We start from the raw sequence: 18,527 nt of genomic DNA on the forward strand, positions 1-18,527 counted from the left end.
ATTTATTTTTAAAGATTTTCTTTGTTTGACAGAGAGGGAACACAAGCAGGGGGAGTGGGAGAGGGAGAAGCAGCCTTCCCGCTGAGCAGGGAGCCCGATACGGGGCTCGATCCCAGGACCCTGGGATCATGACCTGAGCCGAAGGCAGACACTTAATGACTGAGCCACCCAGGTGCCCCTGCATCATCTATTTAGTCTGTCAGCTTCTCCACCTGCATAAAAAGGGTCCCTTTGTGATATGAACATGAACATTTCAAAGAACAAATACAAAATAATAGAATTACAGTATATACAGGAAAATGTCATGATTTTAACTATCTCACAAAATAAGCTGCAGCTCTACCAGTCAAGTAAGAGCTTTTTGCCACTTTCTCTGTCTCTCGCCCCCAGTTCTTACGCCCATCCTAGACCCCTGGAGGAACCAGAGGCAGGAGAGTGAATGAATGGAGGGGCAATAGAAAAACAGGATGAGAAATCCTACGTATCTCTGTTTTTTCCTATGTGTATTTATGATTAAAGCATCTGTGAGTCAGAGTTGGCAAACATTTTGGGTAAAGGATCAGGTAGTACATAGTTTAGGCTTTGTGGGTCATGAGGTCTCTGTCTCAGTTACCGAACTCTGCCTTTGAAAGCAGCCATCAAAAATACAGAAACAAATGAGCATGCTTGTGTTCCAGTAAAACTTTATTTATAAAAACAGATGGCCAGCCACTTTTTGCCCTCAAGCCATAATTTGCCAACCCTTGCTGTAAAACATTGCTCATTGACTTGTTTATTATTTTTGTTCACGCTTTAGTATCTAAGTTCCAAGAGGGCAGGGATTTGGGTCAGTTTATCTACTGCTGTATCCCAGCACTGAGAGCAAGTCGTCCTTCACTATGCTTTCTTTCAGAAGTTTCTTGGCACTTCTTGAACATTTATACTCTCATATAAACTCCATCTTAAATCTGCTTATATTTCTACCTCAGACTTTCTAAAATTGTAGTTTACCCCAATTCCAAGAAATTGGAAGGAAGAGAACCAGAGTATATGAATTTAAATTATCTTGCTTATTTCCTTATTTTCATGGTCTATTTACCCCACTAAAATGTGAGTTCCTTGCAAACAGGGTTCTTGTGTTTTATTCTCCACTGAGTCCCCAGTGGCCAGAAAGTGCCCGGCACATTTTAAGTGCCTAATAAATACTTGATGAATGAATGAACACAAATTTTTTTCAGATCTCTTAAAAATATCTGTTGAAATCCCGATTGGAGTTGGCAGTGTGCTGTTCATGTTCTCAGAACAGTAGGAAACTCAGGTGCCTGGAGGGTTATGAGCAAGAGAGAGAAGATGAAAGGTGGTCTGGGAGAGGGGTCCTGAATAATGGGTCTGTTTGTGTGAGCAGACATAAAAACATGGAAGGATCCAGACCCTGATAATAGTATTTTGGGGAATGAAAGAGAATGGGATTGAAGAAGAGAGGGAAAGGATTATGACTTTGTGTATCTCTGTTTGTTTGTTTATAATGAATACCCTGGCAATTTATAAATTCAGTGAGCTTAAAATTTTATTTGTAACTCCCTACACTTACAAGAAATATTTGAGGTGGTTGAAAATAGGCAAGAGAAAAAAGAAAAGAGAAAAACCCCTCCCATACACAGGTACAAATAATAGAAACATTAGACAAGAATAAAAGACCATGCCATAGATCTATATATAAAAATGAGACAGGAGATAAAGGACAGTATGGGAGGAAATCGCTTTGCCAGAAAATCTAACTTTTGCAATTCAGCCTACGATGTAACAACATTCAGAATCTTGGCAGATGAGGCAAAAGAGAGCAAAACGATGAAGATGCCAGTAAGAATGAAGAGTAAAGTGTAAATCCAAAACCTTTTTTGGGAGGAAGAATTACTAGAACTTGGACTGACTTGTCCTTCTGGGGAGATGGATCATCCAGACCTACCCTATTTTAGTAGCTATTGTAAGACTTAATGTGTGATGACTCTGCAGATTCTTTCATATAAGCAAAACTCTTGCTGAAAACTATTAAATGAACATTTCATTCAGTAATGGGGTTTTCAGAGACTGGCATCTTAAAATCGCTTGCAATATTCCTATCCAAAAATAGTCATTTTGCCTTTTTTTGAGATGATGCCACAAGAGATTTTTTTTTCCCCCCTTCGGCAGTTTTGCACATTGATTTTTGTTCACTTTAGTTTCAGCCCATGGGGACCGTGTGCCGAGAAGCAGTAAACGATTGCGATATTCGTGAGACGTGCTCAGGAAATTCAAGCCAGGTAATTTACAGAGTCGTTAGTCTGAACCTGACGGGAAGGAGTAGGGGTACCTATAGTGTACTGTCCCCCAGGCAAAACTTAAAGGGACACGATGTCATGTCTTTTTCACATCAGTTCTCATTCTCTCTTTATTTACTTCTCAGGGATTTCGGTTTCAGTAATCGAAGCTTGCAGAGATGTGCAGCATCATTTTATCTCAATGTTGAACTAACCTCAGACTGCATGCATGCCTTAACTATTTTGTTTCTGTTTTAAGTAGAGAATGGAAGGCATTGCTTTTTGTCCTGTTTTCTCTCCAGCTGATGGAAACAGGAGCCAGCCAAGGCAGAGAGACCCACAGAGCACTGAGTTCTGAGGAGGGGTCTATTCTTTTGCCTTGACTCTTGCTTTTCTGAGACCACCTGCGTCACCTCACCCATTAATAACTGCTCTTGAATTTAATGTCATATGGTTGTGAATGGAGAAGATGAGGAAGCTGATAAACTTTGGTGAGGGTTCACAGATTTCCCATGGTTATTGTATATACAGGCCATCCTCAGTTTGCAGTGTAGTGCAGGACCCTAACAATGACTGTGCAAGTTAAAATCGTGTAATTCATCTTAATAATCAGTGCAAAAATTACAGTTGTTCCGTGATCTTTAAAAAATATTGTCAGCCTTGGATTTAAGTGAATAGGGAAATGAAAAAATAAACATTTTTTTAGCACACTAAAAACAGAAACATTGAAAATTACAAGTTTTATTTGTTTGTAAAATCCTCATCAGGAGCAGTTTGGGCTGTGCATGCCCTCTGGCCACAAACCTTAGGATCCATAGTAAGCATCTTCTCTATGCCTTGTTGAATTGACTCCCTTCTAAGTTTGGATCAGCTTTCAACATTTTATCCTTTGCATTTTCAGTGTCATGAAATAGCTCCAGGAGATGTGAAGGTGTGAATGTGAGGTTTTTTGCCAAATAGCAGTATCAACATGCCCAGTCAGTGACTTTTTGCTGTGACTCAATTTATATTTGATTTGAATTTCACTTCTAGGGTCATCCTTTTTCATTTCTTTTCTGCATTTTCATTTTGCTGACCAGTTCCCTCTTAACAGTTATCCAGTTTTGCAAAATGTCGCATGCTATTACCCAGAGACAGAGAGAGTCAACACACGCTATTACCCAGAGACAGAGAGAGTCAACACACCTTCTGTTGTCTGTTCATGAACTGAATGAACATGGGCAGTGACCAGTCACTGGCGGACTTTGTAAGAAGTGACAAGTGCCCATGATGGGGAGCTGTTAGATACCTAGTGATCATGGAACTGAAAGGCTAGTAGCAAATGTGTGCCTTATGCAGTTGCTCATAGTTAATACACTGTGGGAGCTGAAATTGGAACTGTGTTGTTGGGGTACTGATGTCATTTCACAAAACCATGGTATCTGAAATCCATGTATATGGGAGCTATGCAGAGCAAGGACAGCCTACATGTTTTTCCTCTAGAGAAGAGGGATTCAGTAGTGGTATACCTGCATTAATCATAAAAATGTTTTGTTTTAAAGGTAGTCCTCCTAAGAGACTAGAGATCTTTCATGTAAAAGTATTTTCTTTCCTTACTATCTAATTAGCATTGTTTCTATAAGCTAAAACTTAGTGATGATGAGGATACAGTGAATGACTGCCTTGTGTTCCTGGAGGGAAAGGATATTAGAGTGACTTCTTTGGAATGTGACTATACCATAAGCAGGAGTTTTAAAAAAAAATCCAGAATCCAAAGATCATGTAGAAAGATGCTTTTGTTGAATTAGTTGTAACAGCATAAACTGGAGGTAGTTAGAAGTGAGTATTATAGTACATTGGTTATATGGTTTGTTAGCTCAATGCAGTATATTATAGCTATTAAGGATGATACCTACAAAAAAGCTTATTATGACCTGAGAAAATTCACGTGATGAAAAAGTAAAGAGAAGCAGGATATAAAATATTGTCCATAACATGATTATATACCCATATTTTAAAAAATCAAATTTTGTAGAAAAAGGTAGAGAAAAAAATATACCAAAATATAAAAAATTGTTGTCTTTGGGTGGTGGGAACATGAGAGACTTTGTCTTTTGTTTTTTGTTTGTTTGTTTTACTTTTTTAACATTCCCTAAGTTTTCTGAAGTGAGTATATAATTATTATAAAGATACAAAAAATGTATAATAAATTTAAAAATACTTTTTATTAAGAATGCTTTGCAATTTTCTGCAATTGCTACAAGGGAAAAATGGGGCTATAAGGCATGTTTTTTTTCTAATGTGCCCAAGGTGGACTTCTGCTCAAGAGACATTGTAAGAGTAAGGGCTGTGGTGCTTCTCATGGTAAAAAAGAGGAAACTAGTTTTGGCTCCATTTATGTTGGCATCCTCCTTGCTTTTGTTTTGTGCTCTTGTTTTTCTTGCTCTGAGGAACAGTGTATCTGTGTAAAGCAAGATGCTCTGAAATGTTAGGGTTGGCTGAGTCATAGCTGTAGGTTCTTTTTATTTGCTACAGTGTAATCAACTGTTTTTGCCTCTAGTAGATCCATATTTTTAGGGGAAAGTGCACCAATTGTTGTATTTCCTTTTGCTTCCTCCTGATCTTTTTTGTTTTTATTTTCAGATGTTTTAAGAGACTTAGCCATATTATCAGACTTTTATTTTCAAAAAGAAAAAGAAAACATTACAGGGATTAGCTCAGCTGGATATTTTGCTGTGCACTTGGTTCATAGTTCTGTTTTCATTTCCTAGTGTGCCCCAAATATTCATAAAATGGATGGATATTCATGTGATGGTATTCAGGTAGGTTACTTCATCTTTACCTAAATCTTTCATGTGTACCAGCATGAAAGAAATACTGAAATCTTACCAAATAGGAAAATCAGTTTAAATGTTTTGTAATCAATTCTGAAGATAAAAGGTTTTATAATACTCATCTACTAGTTTTCCCAGTCATATTTTCTTTTTTCAGTGATCCAACATAAGCAGACATTGCATCGTTAATAGGTATATGCTTTTCCATTTTAGGGGATTTGCTTTGGAGGAAGATGTAAAACCAGGGATAGGCAATGCAAATACATCTGGGGGCAAAGTAAGTAAATAGTGTGGCTTGATCCTTTTCAAAGTATGATATCAGGTCAAAGCACATGCTGTGAGCTGGAAGTAAATTTTCAACCACTTTATGATTGAGGGATTCTCAAAGACACTGCAGGTCTTAGTAGGGGCACTTTTGTAGACATTAGAGAAAGGCACGGCCTTTGAGAAGACACTTGGCTAGTTGGTTGTGCCATTGGACAAGAAAGAAGGTGCCTTTGCTGCCAGGCAGATGAAGTCCACTCCAGCCTGTGCAGCCTGGAGAATAGAGCAAACCTGGATTTCAGTTCCACTTACACTTCCCTCAGCTGAATGTCCTTAACCAAACCTGTACAACCATATGGGATGGGCGTGGACCCTGGATAGGATGCCCTTGGCTTAGCACTGTAGCAAGTTAGCTAGAGTTGCTTTTTCTTCCTCAACTATCTCTCTTAAAGTCTAGCTCGCTTTCCTAATTACAGGTGACCCTCTGCTGAGGTAGCTATGCCACATCAGAAAAAATTTTAATGTTATTGCTTTCAAAGTTTGTCAGATTTTTGGAGGGAAGTATATAATATTTATATCTAAAACATATTTAAATTATATCTCTGCTTAAATGTGTATTTAAATATTGTGCCATATATTTTTTGAAGGCAATTTTTGCTTTAAACTCTTTCAGAAGACAGTTTGTATTAGGAAATAAGCTATAAAGATAAAGATAATCTTTAATTGTCACACATAGTGGCTACATTCTTTCTGAGAGGGCAAGTGTACACCCTCTTCTGAGTGACTGGAGAAGGGGGGAGAATATGGAAATGCAGACTGTACTCTGAGCAAAGAGTTACAGTTTTTGTTTCCCCCACTTGAGAAAAACTGTTGCTTACAGCAAGAAGTAGGAAAAAAAATGATTATTTTTTTAACGTGATTATTTTTTAAAAATATACACAAACAGTTATCTTTTGATTAGTTTGCAGAGGTCATTTTGATCTAACTTCTGGACAGTTCCATCAACCAGCCTTGGCTTTAGCCAAAACAAAGTCCTGAAAAAGATGCTGACATGGTTTAAAATGTTATTTCACTCTCTTAGATTTAGCGTGAATTCAAGCTTGTCTAAAAACAGAATAAAATTAAATTGTTTTTTAATAGTTGTTAAGAATTAGTAAACAAGGTAGAAATTATACTACTGCTTCTTGAATCTTTAATTATAGTGCATAGTTATTTTAATAAACTTGTCATTATGATTAATAAAAGTTGCCAAGTGAGAAATTTGTACTTTACATTTGGCACTGAGATTAAAGTGTGGAGTATTTATTCCAGGAACAATTTGGTAGCATCTTCCCCTAATTATTGGCCACATTCTGAGGAGTGTTGTTCTTAGAACCTATAGCCTCAATCCCATCAAAGATCTCCATAGATTTGTTTTCCAAATTTCCAATGAGCAGTCATGAAGAATGTAGCTGAGTCCTGGATGTCTGTGGTAAAGGACAACTCTTGAGAACCATGGGTACAGTCTTTGGAATTGGCACCATTGTCATGAAGAAGAGTCCTTAAATGGCTACTTTCCCTTACTGCAAACACTTTGAGCAGCTCATGTGTTAAATCTCTCACCGATAGAAAATTCTTTTCTGCTTCAGAGGTGATGGCATCAGACAAATACTGCTATGAGAAACTGAATATCGAAGGGACGGAGAAGGGGAACTGTGGGAAAGACAAAGACACGTGGATACAGTGCAACAAACGGTGAGATGGAGAAGTTTGCGCAGAGTTTATCCCTTAATTAATTGTAGGTGTTACTTTCAGAGCCACCAGGACGTTCCTGTTCTCTGCATCCTGCAGAGCCTCAGCTGCCTGCTCTCATCTTTTCCCAGCATTCCAGCTCCACCCTGCAGAAGGCTCCTGAGTCTTGACCTCTCCCCTCAGGCCCAGGCCACCCTTGCAGCTGCCTCAGGACTTTCTCACCTAGAAGGCGCTGGCTAGCATTTCAAAGCAACAAAAATTAAAGCCACCAGAATATATACTCTATTAACTGGTTCTGACTTTTCTGAATCACCATTTTTGTGAAAGATCTTAATATTTCACTGTCCTTCAGTTTAGAAGCCTTTCAATGGTCCTTGACTCCACTGTCCCTCTGACACATTGTCCAGACACCAAATCATGGCCATTTGTCTTAATTGATCTCTTCATTTCCTTTCCTATGGCACTGCTGCAACTAAGACCTACATTAATTCTTCAACTGTTACAAAGGCCTCTTAAGAGTGTCTTAAGCCAGGATTCTCTAGCATGCTGCCATCAGAATATTCATCTGCTGAATCCTTTTGACTGTCAGTTCTTTGTTCAAATTTCACTGGTCCCACATACCTAATTAATAGTAAGAATAATGCCCAACATTTACTGTGCACACTATCTTGCAGTTTACATAAGCTATGTTATTTAGTCTTTATGGCAGTTCTCCTCATTTTACGGAGGAAAAACTGAGGCACAGTTAATTCATTTGACCAAGGTCATGTAGCTAGGATGCGGTAGAAGCAGAATTAGAATGTGGCAGTCTGATTTCAGAACTCTCCCTTAACCACTTTGTGGCACATCCTACTGTCTTGTTTAATGAACAAAATGGAACTTTAGCTTGACCCTTTACATCCTCCTCAATTTGCCCTCAACCTTCATGTTTTTGTTTTGTTTTGTTTTTTTCTTCTCTACTCTTCCAAATTCTAGCAAACCTTGTCATTCTTAGTCCACGCATTTTATTCTCCTCACTCCGTACCTCTGCTTGTGCGCTCATTCCTCCAAAAGCACCCTTTATCCTCACTCCATTACCAGTCACAGTCCCACTTTGGACAATGCTGTATAAATTGTTTCTGGATTTACTCCAGAAATAAATCGTTTCCCTCTTCTCTGAATTCCCACAGCCTTTTGTACTATTACTGTGGCCCTTGTTCCCCCCACCCATGTTTTATAGTTGTTTATGTGTGCGATTTCTCTTCTCATCCAAGTCTATTTCCTTGACCGTGTCTTTTTTTCTTTATATATCCTAAAGTACTTAGTAAGCTCCATGCACATAAATGACGCTTATAAAAATGTTGAATATCGCTTCTGTGTTAAGAAAGCATTTTTGTTTGTGATGGCTATGATAAAATGATATAACCTTTAAAAATTATTTTTTAAGGATGAGTTAATACATTTTTCTATGTTGATGATAGATATAAGTTCTAATTTTTCTCTATCTGATGAAGCTTAATATTTTCATATATAATCTTGCTAGTCTACTAATCATTCTTGACAAGATATTTATTAGTGTATGTGTTTATTATTATGTATATTAGTAATTAAAATGTGCTAAATATAGAAAATATGTCAGATAATATTAATACCACTGGAAATATTTCATATGTTAAATTAGAATTATATGCAGTGGTTGGGGGATTAGTGGAATATATTGAAAAAGGGATCGTGAATCTATGTGGCTGAGAATCTACTATATATGTATATTAAATTCTACTATATATAAAATATGAATCTACTGTATATATATATAAAGTAAAAATCTACTATATATAAAATATACATAAAATTCTTTAATTCTGGGGCAAAAGGTTGAAGAAAGCTTACTTCCAAAAGAGTACTCATCCAAAGTTCATTTATTCACTTGTCAAATATTAAAAAAAAAATGTTTTAGCATATCCAGTGTTGTGTTCTAGGGAAGGAGATTCTGATCTAAAAGAAGTCTTTTTGGTGGATAATTTCCTTTAGAGAAATACTTGAACTAATGGACAGTAAAGGAAAATCTAGAAAACAGTTTGGGATTTTGGTACATGGATAACAATTTCAGAGAAGACACTTTTTAAAGCAGGAGGCAAACTAACTTGGGCTTATTTGGCTTATTATAATTTGAGTAAATAAAATAGAGTGGATGAAAAAGAAATGCTAAAATGAGATAAGATTACTGTTTTAACTGTACATGGTTTTTATTTGGGGAAAGAAGTAAATAATTGGTATCTTTTAACACAGGGATGTGCTTTGTGGTTACCTTTTGTGCACCAATATTGGTAATATCCCCAGGCTTGGAGAACTTGATGGTGAAATCACATCTACTTTGGTTGTGCAGCAGGGAAGGACATTAAACTGCAGGTAATCATCTTCCCCATTCTATGAGAACATTGGTCATCTTACTTCTGAGGAATGCCTCGTAGAGTTACTTTGGTTTTTTCAGTTCCCATGTGTGTTAGCAAGCTGAAACAGAATCTAGCCTGTAGCGGTGACCAAGTAAATCCTGACACAAAAAGGTTGAAAAGAAGCTAAGAATAAGTTGACTATGGTTGCTGGAGTTATGTTTCATGGGTCGAGAATATCTTGTAGGGTTTAGTTTGCATTTCATTCCTATTAAGGAAAATGAGTCAGAACTCCTGGGTAAAGTCAGTAGATTAAATATGTGCATCTTCCTTTACTCCCTTCTGAACCCCCACCAAAATGACAGTAACTGGATCTTCTTTGGAATTCATGTATCCACAGGGCAGTAGAGAAAGGGAGAGGAGACAACAGCAACAAAATTTGGGAGTGTGGAGAGCATATGGATGTGTGGCAAATGATTGTCAAAACTAAGAAAGCTGAATTCCTAAGTCAGTAATGGGGAAAATGGAGAACTAACCTGGTATATAAAGTCATTTCCCCAAAGGCTCAAAAACTGGCAGCATCATCTACTTCTGGAAGACAGAGTAAAAGGATTCAGGGACAGGGAAGGGCTAAAATAGAGAAGATAGTTGAAAAGTCTGCCAACAGATTACTTCCTGACTCACCTAAACTGGGGATTGCTCACCCTCTCATGGAAGATTTTGAACTTTACATTCTACACATAATCAAACAGTTTTCCGAACTGAAGGACAACCGGCAATATTGATACCAGGGTGTGTGCAAGTGGACCAGCCTCATTGATGTTCAGCCAGAAAGCCCTAAAATTTCCTATCACTTATCTGATAACTCAAATATGAGCAGTTTTTTTTTTTTAAAGATTTTTTAATTTATTTTTTAACAGAGAGACAGAGACAGCGAGAGAGGGAACACAAGCAGGGAGAGTGGGAGAGGGAGAAGCAGGCTTCCCGCCGAACAGGGAGCCTGATGTGGGACTCTATCCCAGGACCCTGGGATCATGACCTGAGCCGAAGGCAGACGCTTAACGACTGAGCCACCCAGGCACCCACAAATATGAGCAGTTTATCAGACATGTGAAGAAAGGCTCAAACACACATACACAAAGAGATAAAAACAACCAGAAAAAAGGGCACCTGTCAATATTTATGAGAGATAAGATACTTCTATCATGAAAAAGAATAGAGTGCTATTTTTTTAAACAAATGAAGAACATTCATAGAAACAAATGCTGTTGGAAATTAAAAATATGGAGGTAGAGATTAAACCCAGTAGTTGAAATTATCTCCCAGAAAGTAGGGCAAAAGCAGGAAAAGAGTGGAACATAGAGAAAACCTCACCAAGTTGGAATAGGAATGATGAACAGGGAAAATAGCAGGGAAGAAATCGTCAATGAGTGACTTAGATTGTCTACAGAGGATGGACTTGAGCGTCCACATTGACAGGCTCACCAAGTGCAGGTGGAGTGAGTGAACTCCGAGGCACATCTAAACATATCATTATACAACTTCAGAACCTTAGGACAAAGAAAAGAATCCCAAATGTTTTCAGAGAGGTGAAAAAAAAGATCAAACTTAGGATCTATCAGCAGGAGCCCTGGGAGCCAGAATACAATGGAAAACATGATTTCTGAACTAAGTTCTGTACCCAGGCAAAATATCAATCAAATATGAAGGGAGAAAATGGACACACTTTTAGATATGCAGGTTCCCCCGCAAATGTACTCCCCCATACCCTTTCTCAGGAAGCTATTAGAAATTGTGTTCCACTCAAATGAAAGCATAAGGTAAGAAAGGGAAAGGCTGGTCATATAAGAAACAAGAGACCCACCACGTAGAGTGAAGAGTCAGGGCAATCCTCCCTTGAACGGTGAGGGGAAATCCCAGATACTACAGTTCTGTACAAGGTACAGCGGACAGCCAGATCAGACAGGAGCAGGGTACATTCCAGATAGAAACTCCGGGAGAGATTTCTGCAGGAAGAAGAACTGATGCTCAGACAACACATCTTGGGGATTTGGGGATCAACAGAGTTTGATTAGTTTTGTATTAGTGACAAATTCTTAGAAAAGTAGGCAAAAAGACAACAAACAAGAGACTTGCTAATCTGAGGGAAAATGAAAAGTTGTACAGGAAAAGAAAAGGCTTAATTATGGCATACTGTATCACTCAACTGAGTAACATTTACATAGTCCTAATAGTGTGCATTTTAACATTTACATAGTCCTAATAGTGTGCATTTTTATTATTGATTTGAGTAGTGATTAAACAAAATTTACTACGGGAGGATAGGAGAAAGATACAGATTTTCAAATTCCATAGAGTTGGAGTCAGTATCTGAAATGGAAAAATAAAAAAAATAGTAACACAAACTCTTAATTAAAGATATGTACATAAATAACAAAAGAATCAAAGTAGAAAGTGGTTTCCTCCAAAGAGGGATATATGGTGGAGGAGAGGGCCCTGAACCACTTTATTGCATTAAAAAAAAACAATTTGTCTCTTTGACTCTTTAAACTATATGCATGTGTCATTTTGATAAAAATAAATAAATAAAAAGAATGGAGATTTATGTGCTGACATTGACGTGACACCATATGACTAAATTAAGGATTTACATTTTAACCGTGTTCTGTTTTATTTATTCCTATATAATATTTAGGCATGCTATATTGAATAGTGAAGTTAATAATATAGCCATTCTCAATTATCATTTTTAAATTAGCAATCTTCTTGGGAAATGTAAACCCAAACCAATTCTCATCCTTGTTTGAAACATGTTTGAAATCTTGAGACCTACCCACTTATCAAACCAAATACTAGTAATAATGACTCACTTGACTTGTACATGATAGCCAAGGCAAAATGATAAAGCTATTTCAGTTCAGTCCCTTGTTATAATAATTATGTTTAAATCCTAAAATATATCCATATCTCTGAAAGAATCAGATCAAAAGATTCAATTGCTTTCTCCATTTAGAGGTTGAAAATGGTTGTGCTATTGGTTTTTATTAGGTGATAAATAGAAAAACAGAGAAAGTATTATTGCCCACTTTTTAGTTTAGCTTAGTGTTTTTTAGTGAGAGAGAGAGAGAGTGTGTGTGTGTGCATTCTAGCAGTGGGGGAGGAGCAGAGGGAGAGGAAGAGAGAGAATCCCAAGCAGGCTCCACACTTAGCCCAGAGCCCAATGCAGGGCTCGAACTCACAACCCTGAGGTCACTACCTGAGCTGAACTCAAGAGTCAGACACTTAACCCACTTTTTAGTTTTTAAGCAGATTCTCAAAATGAATGTGAATTAATGGAATCCTATTTTCTTTCTGCTCTCTGTTTTTAGTGGTGGGCATGTGAAGCTTGAAGAAGATGTCGATCTTGGCTATGTGGAAGATGGGACACCTTGTGGTCCCCAAATGATGTGCTTAGAACACAGGTGTCTTCCTGTGGCTTCCTTCAACTTTAGTACTTGCTTAAGCAATAAAGAAGGCACTGTTTGTTCAGGAAATGGAGTAAGTATTCAGTACTTTGCCATAGGGAAACTCCTCTATTCTTTTATATCGCAGAAATAGATATGACCCTAACCTGCTTATTTTGTAAAAATCGAAAATGTGCTTATCCATGTTTCTAGCTGGCTTGTAAACAGGTCTTTGGTCATAGTCATTGGAATATTTCTGTTGTGTAATCTGTGCAAGCCTGGGAATAAGAAAAAGTATAATCTTCCTAATCAAATTCTTCCATTTTTCTTTCTCATTATGTTAATGTGATCTCATATAATATAATGCCAGTTTTCTACAAGTGATCTGGGAGAGAAGTTTTTTTTGTATTTTTGTTTTTGTCTTTTTTTATTTGACAGAGAGAGAGACGCCGAGAGAGAGAGAACACGGCAGGGGGAGTGGGAGAGGGAGAAGCAGGCTTCCCACCAAGCAGGGAGCCCGTTGCAGGACTTGATCCCAGGACCCTGAGATCATGACCTGAGCTGGAGGCAGACTCTTAATGGCTGAGCCACCCAGGAGCCCCTGGGAGAGAAGTTTTAATAAACTCTAATGGGGCTTTAAAAAGGGTGTAAAAAGGGGCATTGGCCACAATATTTAACAACTGATATGGTCCAGTCACTGAGCAATTAGAACAGATCATAAATAGCTGCTGTAGCCACACCAAGCACGTATCAGCTAAGGATAACTCCTAGAAATAAAAACTGAATAAGTCAGAGAAATGTTTATCACAGGTGAATAGAAAGAATAGCATTGTTTAAAAGACAAAATTCTATTTTTTCAGTCACATATCTGATAATGTAGGTCCTATATAAATAAGTTTATAAGTTAAATAAACATGCCCCAATAGTGATCACAGTTTGGTCATTTTCTTCTTTTTTTTTTTTTTTTTTTGACAGAGAGAGACACAGGGAGAGAGGGAACACAAGCAAGGGGAGTGGGAGAGGGAGAAGCAGGCCCCCCGCTGAGCAGGGAGCCTGATGCGGGGCTAGATCCCAGGACCCTGGGACCATGACCTGAGCCAAAGGCAGACGCTTAACGACTGAGCCACCCAGGCGCCCCTTGTCATTTTCTGTTAGGAATTCCTATACTAATAAAATAGTTTTTGCTTCTTTTTCTTTTGGCATGCACTATGATTTTTTTTTTTTTTAACCCTACCTATATTCTTGGCTTGAACTGGTCATATTATCCAGTTGAGGTAAAGGATCCCTGTCCTAAAATTGTAAGCCTTCAATCGTGGTCATTCCATTAGATCCTCCAGGGATATGCCAAGCATTTTCTTAGGGAGGTCTTACCAACTGTAACTCTTTGCCAAAAGATAGGAGTTCTTATGGCAAGTGAAAATAGAGAAGGCACATAGTAAGTAGTTCTGCTCCTACAAAGGGGTCTGCTAAGTCTTCTTTCTTGAATAAGTGAGAAGATGTTAAGGGGAAATGCTTTTTGGGGGGATAGGGCAAAAACAATGGAATTACTTCTTGATCATTCATGGTAATGATAACAATGTTTTCTTCATCTAGAATATATAACATGGAGACCAAACAGTTTTGTTAATAAAATATTTGTTTAACGAATGAATAAATTGATAGACACAAGTAATTCAGGTGGCAAATATCCAAATCATTTGCAGTAATTATGCATAATACAGAGACATTATATCCTATGTATTTTTAATTCATAGTAACTCTATATATACAACAAAAATTAAAATGAGAATACAGTAGATACTGTCTATGTACTGTACATTGTATAGTTAAGAGTATGGGCTTGGAATCAGACTGTCTGAGTTTGAATCCCATCTCTATTTCTTTCTAACTGAGTGAGATTTGACAACTCATTTAGCCTCTGTGCGATTCGATTTATTCCCCTGTAAAACCAGAAGAAGAAGAATATTGTGTGCTTTACAGGATTGTTGTGAAGAATTAGTGAGTTAATACTTGTAATTTATATGTAATACTTAAAACAATGCCTGAGGCATAGTGAGCGTTGGGTAGATGTTTTCTAGGACTCTCTTGTGATTCCTGTACACTGGTGTCACCGTCCTTGTCACTGTGTCACTGTTGTGTGATGTGGAAACTGAGCGTTGGACCTGCTTAAAACCCATTGATAAGACAGCGGTGAAATGGGCACGCACACCCAGGCCCTTTGACTTTAAACTTCAACCTTTTTCTTCCTGCATATTTGTCAGTCTGCAGAGATTTGTTAATCTGAAATCTGCATTTTCTTAATCATATTTTATAGTTACTTTTTTTTTAAAGATTTTATTTATTTATTTGACAGAGAGATAGCGAAAGCAGGAACACAAGCAGGGGGAGTGGGAGAGGGAGAAGCAGGCTTCCCACTGAGCAGGGAGCCCGACGCAAGGGCTCGATCCCAGGACCCTGGGATCATGACCTGAGCCGAAGGCAGATGCTTAACGACTGAGCCACCCAGGCGCCCCTATGGTTATATTTAGATGTGGATGTGTGTCATAGATTAGACAGAAGACAGAAAGCTATCCACTGACAGCCTGGCCCCAGAAAAACTCTGATCTTAAACCTAGCTGAATTCTCCCCTATTTCCCACTCCATTGAAAGTTGAAGTATAAGATCTAGGTGTAGATTCCATTTCCTGGACGTATAAGTGAAGATAGATTATTGTCTTATAATTTTTAAAAGTTTGGTGCCATTTTATGTGAATTTTTTTCCTTACATTTTGTTTGAGGGGTTCGCAGTTTCCATGACGTGGAGGTCGTTCATCTCTGTCACTTGGGTTGAGGTGCCAGGGCTATAGCTTTGTAGCTTTGTGAAACTTTCGTCTTAGACCAATCAGGCCTTCCCTCTTCCTCATTGGATTGCGCTTTATCTTATATGCTTCCTAAAAGATGAATAAAACTTTGGTATAAAGATCGTTTCTTTGGAAGAAATTTTATCAAATGATTGTATTTCTGCTCAGTTTTAAAACTCTCCCTCCTATAAAATTTAAGTTAATGAAATTCAAAACAATAATTTCATTGATTTCTTTTTAGACTGTAAATTCATTTCCCCTGCTAAAATTCATGATTCCCTTTGGGTCTAACTGCTGATCTCTAGAAAATATTATTTTAGGTACTTGAAAAAGAAATAAGGAAATTAGTCTTTAGAAGAAAGTACTGATCATTTTTCAGTACCATCAAATTCTAGGCATATAACAGAAATTAGTGCTTATTTTTCATGCTTCTGTATCAGTGAGTTGACCTGTACTCTTGACTGATTTTGGATTTCAGGTTTGCAGTAATGAGCTGAAGTGTGTCTGTAACAGACACTGGATTGGTGCAGACTGCAGCACGTACTTCCCTCACAATGATGATGCAAAGACTGGCATAACTCTGTCTGGCAATGGTAGGTACTTGATTACTGCCATTACATAGTTTTTATACACAAGGAGAGAAAACTGCTCTTCAGAGAGTTTCATTTGGATTATTGTTATAGCTCAAATATAATATACAACTGGGATCCACAGTATGAAATTGATATTTTCCATTAAATTATAATCATGTGTAATATTGAATATAACTTAGTCTACTGATTTAACCTTATCTTGTCCTACATCAGACTGAGATTTTTCAAATATTCTGTTTTGCGGATGGTGACAACAAACCCTAGCATTTCTTTTAAATGAAGAAAGTAGTCCTATTTCTTAACTGTCTGAATTTAAGGAGAGAATTTTATATTTTGGGATTGAATACATAGAAAAAAATAATTTGAAGAACTGGTTTATTTTTTAAAGATTTTATTTATTTATGCAAGAGAGAGCATGAGCAGGGAGTGGGAAGGGCAGAGGGAGAGGGAGAAGCAGGCTCCCCACTGAGCAGGGAGCCTGACTTGGGGCTGGACCCTGGGATCATGACCTGAGCTAAATGAAGGCAGACACTTAACCGACTGAGCCACCCAGGTGCCCCTGAAGAATTGACTTTTAAATATCTTGTTGGCTTTAATATTTTTTTATTATAGAATCCCATCTCTATTCAACCCCAGTTCTCTAGCCTGAACTGTAGGTAATTTTAGAAGTAGTAACCTTGGCAGAGGTGTCTAGAAGGGGGTTAAGGACATAGATAATAAACAATGGGTGCAGATCTAAAAGGTACAGTGGCCCAAATGGAGAGGTAGAAATTAAATGCAGATAGTTGTAAGAACACATGCCTTGGAGGTAGATGTCCCCTTTTAAACTATTTTATCATTTTTCATGATTGAGTATTAATTAATGCTCAAATCCTGGAGTCCATTCATATCCCTGTTCATTGTAATCATCCAGACAGGTTAAAAATACTAGCCACGATGATTTTAGCAAGGAAAGTCAGTGAATGATGAAGATTCTGGTGTCCTCAGTCTTAACAAGGGTAGTATGGAGCTTTTTTCAGCAGTGAATGCAGAAATGAGGCTCTTCAGGTCCCTGGATTTAAGTGACTTGTCAGAAGTCATATCATTACTTAGAAATAACCAGGCTAAGCCTCCAAGTTTATTGATCCCTGTAAAAATCGCTGGAGGAAAAAGAAGAAAAGGCAGATATGCTAGGCCCTAGAGTAAGAAAACCCCAGTGCCCCAGTGGGTCCTCTGGCATCTGCATCCCCCCCATCCCACAGAGGGCATGCGCAGGGTGGGCTCTGCCGGTTTACTCAGATGCCCTGCCGTAGGACACGACTTACTGAGGCCTCCCATACAGGGAGGTGGCCGCTTCTGTCATGGGGATTTGCGATCTGCCCTAGTTGCCCGTGATTACAAACTGTTGACATCTAGAAAGATGCTTCGGGAGTGCCGCAGACCAAGAGAGACCTGAGCTGCTCTGAGTGAAACAGATCTGGGTTATTTAAGCATCTGGTATAAATCATTATCAGCAAAGCAGCCAGGCCTCTGATCTGCCTTTTCTGCTCCTGGGCCCTCCCTTGAGTCTCTTGCCCGAGCCTTTGACTTATGGGGTCACTCACACTGCTATGATCCCCCTAAGGATTCCATCTCTGCCTTCCTGACAGCAGATGCTGACACAGTGCCATTACCGAGTCCTGAGCGCCAGCCTCGCCTTGGCCCTCTGCCGGTCTGCTGCTGCCTGGCTCTTGTGCCTGGCCAGCACCAATCTCTGCCTCGCCACACACTCTCTTTTCCTTTGGTTTCTTTCCTTCTCTAGGATGTCACAGCCACCATTACCAACTGGGAACTATGAGCCCAGTGCTTGGATCACCTGAGCACTCATTATATAAATCCGTAGACACATTTTCTCTCTCAAGGAGCTTATATTTGAGAAACAAAATATCACACATACAACCGAGGGCGATAAGGACCTTGCGTTAGTGGTCAGGATGAAGGATATGGACAGTCACATTTCTGGAATTCCTGAGCAAGAGGTCAGGGTCAAAAGGAACATGGATTTCTTCACGCCCCTATGCAGAGAGTGCTATGGCAGTGTAGTAGGGTCGGCTCTCCCTTTGCTTTTTATTTTCTACTCTTCCTTCTAGTAGTTCAGTGACCTCATCTTATTTTCCAGAAAATTACACGGGAAATAAAACTGTGCAAAATATACTGGGACAAGAATGAAAAGGGGATGTA

General features: G+C 38.4%; 1 protein-coding gene across 16 annotated transcripts in view; it reads left to right on the plus strand.

Moving 5' to 3' along the window:
- ADAM22 (ADAM metallopeptidase domain 22) overlaps window positions 1-18,527 on the plus strand; it is a 217,493-nt gene that overhangs the window by 165,243 nt on the left and 33,723 nt on the right. For 15 of the 16 annotated variants that reach the window (XM_027574110.2, XM_027574104.2, XM_027574111.2 and 12 more), the window contains exons 18-24: window positions 2,199-2,279; window positions 5,027-5,077; window positions 5,303-5,366; window positions 6,982-7,087; window positions 9,353-9,472; window positions 12,822-12,990; window positions 16,214-16,328. In XM_027574110.2, the coding sequence (XP_027429911.1) occupies window positions 2,199-2,279; window positions 5,027-5,077; window positions 5,303-5,366; window positions 6,982-7,087; window positions 9,353-9,472; window positions 12,822-12,990; window positions 16,214-16,328 (706 nt within the window). The remainder of the gene's footprint in view (window positions 1-2,198; window positions 2,280-5,026; window positions 5,078-5,302; window positions 5,367-6,981; window positions 7,088-9,352; window positions 9,473-12,821; window positions 12,991-16,213; window positions 16,329-18,527) is intronic. The other variant, XM_027574107.2, reaches the window with a different exon arrangement.

The sequence above is a fragment of the Zalophus californianus genome, chromosome 12, assembly GCF_009762305.2.
Source record: "Zalophus californianus isolate mZalCal1 chromosome 12, mZalCal1.pri.v2, whole genome shotgun sequence".
Classification (NCBI taxonomy): domain Eukaryota; kingdom Metazoa; phylum Chordata; class Mammalia; order Carnivora; family Otariidae; genus Zalophus; species Zalophus californianus.